The sequence below is a fragment of the Phytophthora infestans genome, genomic scaffold, assembly GCF_000142945.1.
Source record: "Phytophthora infestans T30-4 supercont1.2 genomic scaffold, whole genome shotgun sequence".
Taxonomy (NCBI): domain Eukaryota; phylum Oomycota; class Peronosporomycetes; order Peronosporales; family Peronosporaceae; genus Phytophthora; species Phytophthora infestans.
In genome coordinates, this window is record NW_003303757.1 from 3,127,130 (window position 1) to 3,140,561 (window position 13,432).

Here is a 13,432-nt window from a genome sequence, read left to right on the forward strand (position 1 = left end):
GCGTTTCTGTAAGTTCACTTCAGGCTTAGGATCCGCTGACATCGAATCGGCAGTTGTTCCTTGGGTCTCGGCAACATGAACACTACTGCCCTTCCCTTCATTGTGAGATTCCGGTTCGGATACAGCGACTTGAGCTGGGAGGAGCTCAGAATCAGATGTACCAGACTGCATGAGAGGTAGAGCTACGTTTCCTTGGCGCAAATTATCACACCAGCTCTCTAGATGGTCCAGCGCGGCAGTGAACTTAGCGTCAGGTAGGCCAGTGAGCTCCGACGTGAGACGACTGAAGACACTCTGAACGCATTTGTACTTGTTGCGCACTGTCATCTGTTTCTTGTGAGCGACGTGGTCCCCTTCTGCGTGAATCTGTAGAGGTACATCAATAGAGGGTAGATCACAGTCCACGGTCCCTACTCGAAGCCATCTACATCATAGAAACATGGGATAAACATGATACAACCATGGTTATTACATTCTTGAAAAACATGGTTAACATGGTGCTAAACATAGCAAGTACCTGGCCGGGTTTGAAGCGTACGGAATTGTGAGTAGCGCGGCATGATGTTTTCGATAGATCATCCCATGTCGACAAGGTAGCTTCATCGTAGACGAGAACTCGCAAGTACATCTCCAATTGAACTTGTCCACGCGGTGGGACCGATCATCGCGACGTACAGCGGCTGGTCGTTAATAGTATAACTGCGTTGATTATCGAAGTCAACGGCAAAGTTGTACTCCGTCAAAAAAACACCAGCTAACCACTCGCTTGTCATTCCAAGAAGCTGGTTCATTTCTTCTCCGTAGTTGATATTGCGCTGGGTGCCAGGCTTACTTACACGCGCCATGTACTCGTCTTCGCGGCGCCGTTGGTACGAAATCACGGCCTCGAGACACTGCTTCATGATCATCGAGCTGTCCAGATCGACCTTCAGTTTACCAAAGAAATTCTCCAGTCGATTATTCGTATTGTTGCGGAAATGGGGAAGATCCATCCGATGCATCATGACCCACATCTCGACGCACGACATCCAATTAGTTTCGAAGTACTCCCACAGAGCGGTTTGCCATCTCGGCAAGCTAGAGTCTTGAGTTCTTCTGCATTATTCTGTAGGTCCTCCTCCGTCCTTGCGTATATCATGTTTGCCACATAGAAATCCAACTGCTGCAATATAGCGCTCGGGTACGTTCCGTACTTTTTGTCAAGTCGAATAGCGCCACGTAGCCACTTGATCACGTGAAAATGGCACATCAAAATTCGCGCCGTCGGAAACATCTCTTTCAGAACAGCAATCTCATTCAGGTCCTTGTCGACCATGATTACTAGAGTCTCGTTCCAATCGTTCACAGCTTGGAAATGTTCGAACAGCTTGAGCATATACCAGTCAGCATTGCGCTCGATCACAGAGTGCTGAACAGCTTGTCCGTTTCCAAACTGGTCCATGACCATATATGTACACAGCTGGTAGTTGTATCTACATGAGAATACAAATTTCACAGTTAATACATGGCCAGAATAGGGTAACATGTATCCACCATGCATTCAAACATGATAAATAACTGGTCAAAACATGGTCAAACATGGTTGGGTGTCGTACCGGTTGGTCTTGTGCGTACAGTCAACTAGAAGCAGCTCCGGAAAGCGATTGTACAACTTGCGCATGTGCTGCGAGCAGATAGAGACCACGGCCGTGTGGCCCCGACCATTCACTTCTACATTCGTCACGTTGCCCTCTGCCGCCATGCCAAACTTCAACAGCAATTCTGCTACTTGTTCTTCGTCGGATAGCGTGCTGCCTACAAAACCGATTGTTAGCCACGCTCGAATGCAAAGTCCATATCGAAATACTACGCACCCAACTTCTTTATCTTGGCAACAAGGTTGTACACGTCCTGCATTTGCATACGGTGTGGCGAATTGGTACGGATGTAATCGTACAAGCGGCTGGATTTGCTGCCGCTGGCAACCATAAGCTCCACATCACGCATAACGGTCGAGCTTGCAGGTAGTTGGCGGACCTTCGGATACGACTGGTATATATCCTCGGATACAGGATGGTTGTGTCCGTAGAACGCCAGCTTCACTTGGACTCTCCACTCCTTGTCTGCTTTCTTCACCACTTGCGCCACAAACCGTACTTTGCACTCCGTTGCGTTCACGCTATGCGAAGGGCGCACGCCTTTTGAACGCACGCGATTCCTCCAGCCATGAGTGCAGATATACACCCGCTGATACGGGTCCATGGAATCAGGAACGAGCGGCATCTCGGACTCGGCTTTCCCGGCAAAAGATTTCATCTTCTTAATCTGTTGATTGCGTAAGCGAACGTTCAGCGTTTCTGACACGACCAGTACTGTCGAAGTGTCTTTCTGGTACTGCGCTAGATATTCCTCGAAACGCTTCCAATTCTTGTGAAACGGTCTCAAAGATGGGACGTACTCGAGCTCCACGTTGCTCTCCATTAGTGTCCTCTTTCGCGATCGCGTACTTGTGCTCGTTCCAGAAGCATCACTCTCTTCTTCATTAAGTGTGTCATCAGCCGCGCCTTCCACATCATCTGATGAAGGCAGTGATTCTTCAGATTGCGTAGCATCACCGTGACGTGCTGTTATCAGATCAGCAACGGTGTATTCGTCAAGCGCGTCCGTGGCTTGAGCTGCTTGTATGCCGTCATTGATAACACTTGAACTTACGCCCACGTCACTCTGCACGGACGAACCAGAGTCCGCCTCGGCGTCGTCGCTGCTGCTGCTGCTGCAGGAAACTGCCATGGCTCGAAGTATACTTGCAGTCTTGCTCGTACGGACCATTGTTCTAGCAGACACCAAGCATATTCACAGCAAACATTGTAAGGTCATGGGATAAACATGGGAAACATGGAGTCCATGTTTTCTTCAATGCATGTACACGTACGTGATCGCTTCAGTGTATGCAGCACAAACGGCCCTCGTTGTCCACGTGCTTGCGGCGCGTGTCTTGTTCCGTAACCTCACACGTGTTACTGTTAGATCCACGCAATAATAGTTAGCTTCCATAGCATTCGACGTACACGCATGACACACGACGTACCAGTATAGCACGGGAGGAGGGGGGCGTGTTCTGAGAGAGTGGGGGGGGCGTGTTCTGGGAGAGTGGCTGAGGTTTGAAGCCCCGGGGCTTCTGAGAAAATGCGGGTCTGGTGCACATACAGCAATAATAGCAATAACAACGGCAAGCAGCGTTAGACATCGTTGATCACGAGACGCGATAAGTACATGCGTCTGCGGGGAGACACTACCTGAAGTTCAGCAGGCTGGGCAGGCTGGCAGGGGCAACGGAGCTTCGTTAGCGGCGGTGGGAGGTGCGTCACGTGGCAGAATGAGTGGCTGTGCGATTCGTAATTTACCGAGGGGATTTTTTTAAATGACAAACATGGTCACACATGGATACATAACAGTTTTAAACATGGTGATAAAAACACGGGCTGTACATTTTCCGTTTTTGATACCTACCGTATCACGCAATATTTTAAAAAAAAAAATGATTGAGCCTGTTTTTCAAAAAGTCGTTTTTTTTCGTCGCGTATTTTTCTCTTTCACCATGGGTAGCAACACCAGCAGCCCCGCGCCGCTCAGCAGCAGCGGCACGGGTGGACGCGGCGGCTTCCTGGGGTCATTCCTGTCAGGAGGCCGCCTCGACTTCACGTTGAGCAACATGCGGGCGCTGCACGCACAGCTCACGCGCTTCGCCTCGCTTCCCGACGCTGAGATCGTGGAACTATTGCGCGTCCTGTCCGAGTTCCTCATCTACTCGGACCAACATCGCGTATCTGTTGAGCTGGAGGATCAGGTCGCTTTGGACGAGGCTCCAGACGACGCTGGCACCTTCTTTGACTACTTTGGAGAGACAAATATGCTAGCTTTACTGGTAGAACTGGGCGCCAGCCAGCCGTCTGTACCCGTACAGGTTCAACTACTGCAGACAATGAGCATCCTGGTGCAGAATATCACAACACGCACATCGCTGTATTACATCTTAAGTAATAACTACGTGAATCGACTTCTGGAGTGTGCTTTTACAGTGGATGGAGACGACGACGTGCGAGACTGGTACGTGACGCTGCTTAAGGCCTTGTCGCTGAGGCTCAACGAGGAAACGGTGCAGTTCTTTCTGGACACACAGCCTGAAGGGGAAGAGTTTCGCTTCCCACTATACGCGCGTGCGCTGCAGTTCGGACGGTGCAATGAGACGATGGTCAAAGTTGCGGTCAAGACGTTGACACTCAATGTACTCCGAGTCTCGGACGCAAGAGTGCGGAGATTCGTGCTGCAATATGATGATCTAAATTACTTTCGAGACATCGTGGAGGTCGCCAACGACTTGACCCTGAAGCTACAGGGCTTACTGAATACTTGGCCGTCTGCGGAGGACGTAGCGGAGCGGACTGCGACAACGGAGAAATTGGAAGAAGCGGTAGAAGCCTATATTGACCACTGCTTTTATATACAAGACCTGCTGGATGTGAACGTGCCTGAGCTCTGCTATAAAATCGGAGACTTGTTGTTTTCGAGGCATATTAAGTGGTTGTTGGCGTCGAGTGTACTGCCTGACTGCGGGCCCCCGCCACAACGAGTATCGACGCAGCTTGCGTTGTATTTACTCACTAGACTTTTGGGTATTCTGGAGCACACACCTCTCGTGAACGCGGTTGTATTTATGTTGTTGAGCTCGGATGCGACGGAGACTTGCGAGTATTCGACAGTCGCACTAGGAGCTGGGTCGAGGCGGCGGCTGAGCAGCTTGCACTACTTGGAAACTGTGGATAGTAACGAGGATGACGAAGGGAGCACAGCTACAACAGAAAACTCTTCACGACCGCTGTCTCCACAACCTTCTCTGCGATGGGACAAGGAGGCGCCTCCGATGCATGTGTTTCGTCCGCACTCAGCTACCACGTGTGAATCATCGTTGTGTTACGTTCAAACACGCTTTGCCATGGGCGAGTGGCCCGTGGAAGAGGTGAAGGCGTTTGTGACGCACAAGACAAACTGTTATCGTCAGTCATTACTGTCATTGCTTTGCTCCAGCGATGAGCGGCTCTCGTCGACAGTGGTTATTCTTCTACTTGCTATTGTCAACAACAAGGCTGTGGATCATTCCCTTTTACGGGAGCTGGATCTAGTACCCTTCAGATTTCGTACTGGGAAGCCTACTCTCTGTAGTAGTAGGCACGATGAGAGTGGAGATAGTACTATGTTGGGTAACTCTGCTTTACCAGCTACTGAATCTCTATCGTCTTCATGCGATTCTTCTAGCTCACAAGGAAAGGACGAAGACACAACAGAAATGAGTGTCGCTACCGATGAAATGCCGAGTAAAACTGGACGAATGAACGGTTCATGCCGCATAGGTGCATACCCGTACTGGCTAGTTGAGTTGGTTTTGGAGGTTCTTGCGCGGAACCAAAGCTCGCGCTTGCTTAGTGTGCAGCTATGTGTACGATTGCTGATGGATATCCTGGTCGACACGCGTGTACAGTCTCATCGCTGTCTCACTCGGCCTCAGTCTGCTGCATTAAAGAAGATTCACTCGAGCAGTGCACACCTCGTCATGGAGAGTATGCGTGGCGCTATGGCTGAAGTGGATTTGTTCATTTACGTATTGGAAAAGGAAGTGGCGCAATTTCAGCGTAAGCCGTTCCCCATGGAGTTGCAGTTGGATTCATCTTCTCCCTTCGAGTGTCTTATTCCACTTGAAAGGGCAGAGTCCTTACATGCTCCGGCGTGGGCTGGTTCGCGGGACACGTTGGCCTTGCGTCGTCCTTCGAATGAAATCGAAGTTTGTCGAAAAGCTATGCGAGTGTTTCTAAGTTTGCGGAAACTGCGCGAGCTTTTGGATTACAGTTTCGTGAGTGACGGATTGGAGCAGCTTGTTGCCAACCGCCATCCACGTACCAGTGTGCTGGCAAGTGCTGCAGGCGGCAAAGGCACTTGCACAGCTCCACTGGACGGCATGGTCTCGTTAAGGTGTACATTTCGCGAGCAACGCTTTTCGTTAATGCCCACGAGACTGCTGATGGTGATGAATCCGGAAGCTTTTGTGCTCGTGGAAAGGATCCCTGATCAAAGCGATGACGGCAGTCCAAAAAACCACGGTGAAGGAGAAGGCATTGTAAAGGTGTTTGCACCGATACACCGCACGTATTGTACGATGGACCCACGAGACGATCGTGTGTTGCGAGTGTCCGTGCGCTCTGCGACCCCTGTGCCTGGTTGCCGCAGTGGGCGGAAAGACAGTCAGGAAGCACACACACCTGGTAGACTGAAGGACTGGAGTGTCTTGCTGATGTTTTCCACCGCAGAAGACTGCGCACAAGCACAAGCCCACATCAATGTCAGTGGCACAGAAGTGCGCGCGTTCAAGCTGCATCAGATAGAGGAGAGTCTGACGGCGCATCTGCAAGTAACTCAGTCTAGCAACGGTAAGAGGCGTCGGTCGCTTTTCACAAACGCCCAGGTACACGTTGATAAAGACAAAGCTGATGCTGAAAACAGTGAAGAGGAAGGTGATGGGAGCGAAGACGACGATGAAGGCATGAAGAAGGAAGATGAGAAAGCAGGGGGAGGTCAGTCCTCTGATTGAATGCCAAGTCGAAATGAGAATTAACAACGGTTAGTAGGCGGTCCTGTTGCATCGTAGCGCCAATGGGCGACTGCTAGCGTACGATGTTTTTTGGCGATCCGCTATCTCCCATGATCTCGGCTTTCATACGCAAGAAACTGGAGCGAACTTCGGCTGGCTGGGCGTTCAGAAAGTCTGCAGGGAAAAACACTGACGCATCGGCGGCGAGATTCAGCAGCTCTGTAGTGTTCTGTAACATACAAAGAAACTGAGCAGGAGAACAAGTGGCACCAACGCCGTCAAGTGTTCAATTCATGTACCTTGAAGAGTGCGGCGACGCTATCCACGAGAGTCCGTACATGATCTGGCTCGGTATCACTGTACAGAGTTTTCACGGCGGCCAGGAGTTTGTCGACTGCGGCAGCACGCTCGTGCGCAAACTGTTGCTGCAAGGATACAAGATCCCGTTTAATCTGCTCACCGTTCACGCTGCGTGCCTCTTTCGGGAACAGTCTTGGCGCGTGCTTGATGAGAAACTTAATGTCGGACAGCTGTGGCAAGTGATCGTAGATCTGGTGCACCATTCTTTCCACCGTCGTTGGGTCGATCCGGTCAAAATACAAGTTGCGGATCTTGAGTTCGAGGTCAGCAGCACGCTTCTTGCGTTCGGTGGCAGTTCGCAATACATCAAACTCGCGACGTAGGCGTGTGGCATCCAGTTTCTCGAAACTTTCCATGGAGAAGACCTGCGGAAATAGACGCTCGGCGTTGCGAACCAAGGAGCGGACATCGGCGGCCTGTGGGAACAACTTGAGTACTCGGCGTAACGCGATGTGGAGTATCATGCTTGCCGCTGCACTGTCATTGTGACGCATGAGGCGATATATTTTGTCGTGAAGGAGATCGAACAACTCGCGTTTTAGTTGCTCGCGCTCGTCCTTACGGCGCAGCTTCCGCAATATTTGCTGGCATGATGATGGGGGTGTTTTGGCGGGACTACCGGTTGATGTGGTGGTAGCTGGTTGGAAGGGGATGGTGTAGCAAGAGAAAGAGAAGATCAGAGGTCCGTCGTTCTCGTTTTTCTTCAGGAGATGGCCCTTAATCTCCCAGCGACACTGCAAAGGGGTGTCATCGATATTGATGACGCGAAGATTTTGCAGACGACCAAGTTGTTGCGGCAGTGAATCGAGTGCTGACGAACTTGTATCGACCACTTGCAGTTTAGTGCAATGGACGACTGAGCTAGGTAGCCGCTTCAGACGTGGGTTGTTGTTCACGTACAGCTCGCGCAGAGCAACTAGCGATCCAATCGTGTCAGGAATGGCGTGTGACCCCTCCAGTTGATTGAAGCTGAGATCGAGTCGTACTAATGTTGTGGTAAGTTCTCTGAATGAAGTGGATGAGGATGGCCCAGACCGAGTTTTTGAGAAGAGCTCAGACGGTACTCGTGTGAGTTGAAATTGAATGAGGTGAAGCGTGCCGTGTTTCTTGGCCTCTTCCATTTGTGAAGCCATGCTGCGTCGGCTCATGTTAAAAGTTGCAAGATATTATCTAGGACCCGCCTCCCTCCTAAAAAAAAACAAAGAAAAAAAAATGAAGCGGCCCTTTGAAGAGCCTGGCCAGTTATCTCAATCTAACTAAATAGCAGGGTTCCTATGGATATAGGGTAAATTACTCGGAAGACACTTGATCTGCATCCGAACACCTTCCTCTTCGTCGATTGTCACAATGCGTGGTGCAGGTGAAGTACTGCCCGCTTCGGACGGAGTGGAGCCCCCAAGCTTGGCCTCAACACGTTTCGTGATCGCTGCAACTGACCGAACCGAGTGCACTGACCGAATCGACTTGCACTCAGACAGCACGCTACTTGCCACACTCATGGCATCGTCGTCGCCGTCTTTAGCGTCTGCACGATCCCATCCGAGTCGAGACAGGTCGTTCCCGTTGAGAGCACCGCCACCGTCGGCAAGCTCTTCAAGTCGCTGCTGTTCGCGTTCGCAGCGCTTTTCTTCAGCCTCTTCATAGTCCACAATAGACTGCACTTGAGCTAGCTGCTGCTCGACTTGTGCGACGCGTGCCTTAATCTCCACGTCGTCCATAAACTGATCAATGTTGAGGTTGTTCGCAAACTCAATGAGATCATTAGCTTCAGCGTCCTCCAAGCAATCAAGCTTCTCGTCGGCAGTTGCTTTCGTTAGTGCCCACATGGGACGATTCAAGTTTTTCTTCTTCTCCGCAGGACCGGCGTCAGGGTTTGGATCCTCCTCGTCATTGTTGTTACTTGTACTGCGCACAGCTTCACGCATCTTGGCTTCTCTCTGCGAGAATCGCTCTCGTCGCCTTTGAGCAGCTTCTTCGTCCTCTACTAGAGCTTCTTGTAGTCGAGTGCGTTCCTTCTGTAGATCGTGGAGCCATTTCTTATGCTTCGACATAGCTGTGTTCTTTTTGTCTCGACGGATAGCGTGCTAAGGACCAGCTGCATATTAGAGACCATTTCATCTGAACTAGCCCATGAACACAGCCAACTCACCGCGGGCTCGCTGTGAATTGGTACGTTAAGTCCTAGAGGCTCCCCGGGATTGCCTGCGAGAAATGCCGCCTTGCTGTTGTCGACCACATTGTTGTTGTTTGGCTTGGCACCGTAGCGAGTCTCCTTTGTCAACGCTGCTCAAAAAAGCTCACAAGGTCAGACTCTTCAGCTTCAATTGTTCGTGCTGGCCACTTAACTGCTCGAAACTCCGTTGAACGGCCGATTGCAGAGCATGACGCCCTTGTAGTTACCAATGCTCACGGCCGCGGTGGAAGCCCCCGCCGTGTCCGCCATGTTGCTTCGAGGTCGAATGCAAAAGTGCCTGGTGCTTTTTATATCGTACCCTTCACCTCCAGAATTAGGCTGCTCTTCCTCCATCAACAACCCTGGCAGCTTCAAAAGCAAAGCAGTGAAATTATCGATAAGCACTGCAGTCGGCACTTGGTCTGACGCAGCTTCACTTTGCCCTCAGTCGTTTGCAAACAGTTAAATTATAAAACATTGCATGATAAATTGATTCATTCTTGCTTCTATGACGTTCGCCGAGTGCGAGTCTTGGCCTTCAGGATGCGTCGGCCCTTCACATGCTGAGGAGCGGCTCCCATGTTGAATCCGCCATCAGCAGAAGGAGCGCCGAAGGCTCCAGCAGCAGGAGCGGCTCCAAAAGCGGGAGCAGCAGGGGGGGCACCGAACGTTGGAGCAGGGGCAGCACCGAAGGCAGGAGCTCCAGGAGCAGCGCCAAATGCCGGAGTTGGGCTAGGCGTACGGAATCCAGAGCTGGGAGGGCCACCGCCGAACCCGCTAGCTGGAGGAGCGCCGAAGGCGGGGGCGCCAAATGTGTTTGTCGGAGGCGGTAGGCTATTGCCAAACACGGGGGCTGCAGGGGCATTATTGGTTGCCGAAGGCGGGTGCAGGGCTAGAAGATCGGAAGCCTCCTGGTGCGCTGGAGCCAAAGCCGCTAGAAGGCGCAGGTGCGGCTCCGAAACCAGTGGGGGTAGGAACGCTGGTCGCGCCAAACGAAAACGCTGGCTGGTTGGCAGATGCATTGGTAGCCGGAGCCTGGATGGATGCGCCGAAAGAAAAGGCCGGTGCAGCTGGTGCCGTGGATGCAGAGCTGCCAAACGCAGTCGAGGGACTAGCACTAGACGAGCTACCGAAGCCTCCACTGCTGGCGCCAGATCCAAATGCACTAGAGCCTGATCCGAAAGCCGCCGAGGTGGAACCAAAGCCCGAAGTGGTTGCAGGTGTCTGGCCAAACGTTGCAGAACCTGACGAGCCGAAGCCACTGGATGCTGCAGACTGGGTAGAAGACGAACCGAAAGTGAACGCAGGTGTCGACGCAGGAGCTGCCGGCACGGGGGGATCCGAAGTACCAGTGGAGGGTGCTGTCGACACGCCAAAGCCGAAAGATGAGCCAGACGACGTAGCCGGAGCGGCGCCGAATGCAGGTGCATTGCTAGTGGCGGACGTCGTCGAGCTCTGGCCAAACGTGAAGCCAGTTGATGCAGTTGGCGCAGTCGTGGCAGGGGTCGAGGTAGCAGGAGCTGGGCTCGCCGTAGAAGCGCCAAAAGAGAATGCAGGGCCCTTCGACTCTGTTGTTGCCTGTCCGAAGCCAGCGCTAGGCTTTGTGGCCGAGGTTGAAGTAGTCGAAGATGATCCGAATGTAAACCCAGTCGTCAGCGGTGTCGTCTCCTTCGGCTTCGACTCTGCTGGCTTATCGGTGGAGGCCGCACAAAAGCTGAAAGACGGAGCTGCCGTCTCCTTCGGCTTGTCAGTAGTCGTCGAGCTGTTCGATCCACCGAACGAGAACGATGGTGTGGGAGAATTGACACCAGTATTATTCTTCGCAGGCACTTGGGGCGGTTTTGATACCCCTCCGAAAGAAAAAGCCGGATTGGATGCCACAGGCTTCGAGCCAGTGGTCATAGACGACGGAGCCATACGCTTCTTAGGGCGATCCGAATCCTCCTTCGGACTTGTATGCTTTGGCTCAGGGGAAGCACCGAAACTGAAGGCGGGCGCACTCGCCTTCGGGGCCTCAGTGGTCGCCGTCGCGGTTGTACCAAAGCTAAACAATGATGTTGAATCCTTCTTAAGCTCTCCCAGTTCATGAGCTTTACGTTTGGTGGACTTGCTCGAGTTATCGGCAGTACTGGCGTTGGTAGCGCCAAACGTAAACCCACTGGTTGTAGCTGTCGAGGCAGCCAGAGCCGAAGTTGACGGTGAAGCTCCGTGAGAGAAAGATGAAGCAGCAGCCTTCTCAGTTACAGCACATATCTTCGGTGTATCTTCATTCTTCTTCGCGGGAGGCGAAAATCCGAACGAAATCGGGGCAGCACTACCAAAACCATCAGACTTTGAGTCCGACACAGCGGGAACACCGAAACTAACAGTTGGTTTGTCTGAGGCGGATGCAGGAGCAGGAGCTGGGGTAGTAAAGCTGAATCCGCCAGATGTGATTCCTGAGACGGGTTTCTCACTATCCTTGTTGGCAGCAGCACTTGCTGGGGCACCGAAACTAAATCCACTTGACGAGATTGATCCAGCCGGTTTCTCCAATTCCTTCTTCGATTCTGCAAGTGGAGCGCCAAAGCTGAAGCCACTCGCTGTAATGGATCCTGCAGTCGGCTTGTCCGCATCCATCTTAGCGTCCGCCGCAGGAGCACCAAAACTAAAGCCGCTTGATGAAATCGATCCAGCAGGCTTAGAAGCTAATGGAGCAGTCACCTTAGGTGCAGACGCACCAGCAGGGTTTGCCGTCTCACAGCACGGACATTTGGCACTGGTCGCCTCATTCAGAACACTACATCCAGGGCATTTCCACTGTCCTGGCTTTAGCTGCATAAATCTCGCAAGAGGATTCACAACTCCATTGGTAGAAGCAGCCGGCGCAGAGTCAACAGTGCTGGGCTTTTCAGTCTCATCCTTGGGTGCGACGGGCTTCTCCGCAGCCTTGGGCTTCTCGGATTCTTTGGTCTTTGGTGGCTTCGACGCCCACTCAGTCGTCTTTGTCTTCGGCGACGACGGCATAAAATCAAACGGAGCAGCGCCGATTCCGTTCGCCGCAGTCTTCTGACTCGACACCTTCACTGGTGGCTCTCGCATTTTAGGCGGTGGGGAAAACACAAACTTCACACGAGTGTCCTCGTCGTTCACGCCCACCTGGTTAACTCCATCAACGCGATGTGGAAGTGTGAACTTGAACTCACCAATCTTCTCAAACTTCGCCTGCTCCGGTACACGAGTAAGGGCAGGAGTCATTGACACCGCCTGCGGCGAGAAGGCCGTCCCATCGTTCGACGAGCTCGTCGCGCCCTTCATCGGCGTCGTCGAAGCCTTCGGAACACTGCCAGAAGTCAAAGTAGCAGGTTTCTGCGAGGGCTGCGGGAACGCCACGCGAGGCACTGTACTCGTCGGAGGTGCCACGTCGTCGCTGTCAAACGCCATGCCATTCTCAAGGCTCTTCTTCTCATCATTAGCTATCGAAAGGTGATACTTCGCCCACGACATGGATGTCGACGGCGTGGGTTTCTGCGCCTCCCGCTCTAGTGGAGTCTGCACTTTATTCAGCGTCGACAAAATCTTCTCCGCCACCGCCGCAGAGTAGGCGTTACGCGCAGCAGCATCACGTTGAGCGCCAGTCAATAGACGCGACGGGCGAGGCTTGCGCATCAGACGCTCCTCGCGTGTCAACTGTCCGCGCAGAGCAGAGCCTGAGAGGAGAATGGGTCCATTCTCGTGATTTCTAGGACGTTTACCGAAAGGAACGCCACTCTTCGTCGCGATTTCCTTCCTCTCGTCGCGTACGGTCAACGCCCCGTGGTTCTGGTTGGCAATGGAGCCAGGGACGTATCCGGGGAACGACGTGGGGCCGGGGAAACCGCGTGTGAACGGGCGCTCGAGTCCATTGGCCAGAGCTGCTTGAGCCATTGCCAGTTGAGTATGCGGCGTGGTCTCCACCATGTCGTGCAGTTGCTTCTGCAGTCGCTCAAACTCCTCCATTGTGATGGTTTTTTTCTGTTTAATCACAGCCAAAGCCGAGTCGTGGGGCGATGGAGACGTCGATTTGCGTCGACGCAGTGAGTTGGAGATGCGCAGCATCTTCGATTGCTGTGAAGGGCCAGGAAGGAACACACGCTTGTCTCCACGTTTCCGCTGCTGACGCATCATAGCGGGGCTACGTTCTCCGCTGTCGACGCTGCTGTCACGGGAGGGCGAGCTTAACCTTCTTGCCGCTCGCAATCTGCTGGATGGGCTGCTGGAGATAAAACCAACTTTGACCACCTATCTCGGTAAGTTTTTGT

The 13,432-nt window shown here is 52.6% G+C and overlaps 4 protein-coding genes across 4 annotated transcripts; 1 reads left to right on the plus strand and 3 right to left on the minus strand.

Moving 5' to 3' along the window:
- Window positions 1-3,577: 3,577 nt before the first annotated feature.
- PITG_01588 (uncharacterized protein) lies at window positions 3,578-6,619 on the plus strand (the record flags this gene model as incomplete). The annotated part of the gene is made up of 1 exon (XM_002908179.1): window positions 3,578-6,619. One exon carries the CDS (start codon window positions 3,578-3,580, stop codon window positions 6,617-6,619), a length of 3,042 nt encoding a protein of 1,013 aa, XP_002908225.1.
- A 123-nt stretch (window positions 6,620-6,742) lies between these two features.
- On the minus strand, window positions 6,743-8,127 carry PITG_01589 (uncharacterized protein; the record flags this gene model as incomplete). Its single annotated transcript, XM_002908180.1, has 3 exons — window positions 6,743-6,766; window positions 6,810-6,848; window positions 6,919-8,127. 3 exons carry the CDS (start codon window positions 8,125-8,127, stop codon window positions 6,743-6,745), a joined length of 1,272 nt encoding a protein of 423 aa, XP_002908226.1.
- Window positions 8,128-8,235: 108 nt separating this feature from the next.
- PITG_01590 (uncharacterized protein) lies at window positions 8,236-9,422 on the minus strand (the record flags this gene model as incomplete). Its single annotated transcript, XM_002908181.1, has 3 exons — window positions 8,236-9,063; window positions 9,129-9,265; window positions 9,326-9,422. 3 exons carry the CDS (start codon window positions 9,420-9,422, stop codon window positions 8,236-8,238), a joined length of 1,062 nt encoding a protein of 353 aa, XP_002908227.1.
- Window positions 9,423-9,658: 236 nt separating this feature from the next.
- On the minus strand, window positions 9,659-13,295 carry PITG_01591 (uncharacterized protein; the record flags this gene model as incomplete). The annotated part of the gene is made up of 3 exons (XM_002908182.1): window positions 9,659-10,071; window positions 10,115-10,672; window positions 10,862-13,295. 3 exons carry the CDS (start codon window positions 13,293-13,295, stop codon window positions 9,659-9,661), a joined length of 3,405 nt encoding a protein of 1,134 aa, XP_002908228.1.
- Between the last annotated feature and the right edge of the window lie 137 nt (window positions 13,296-13,432).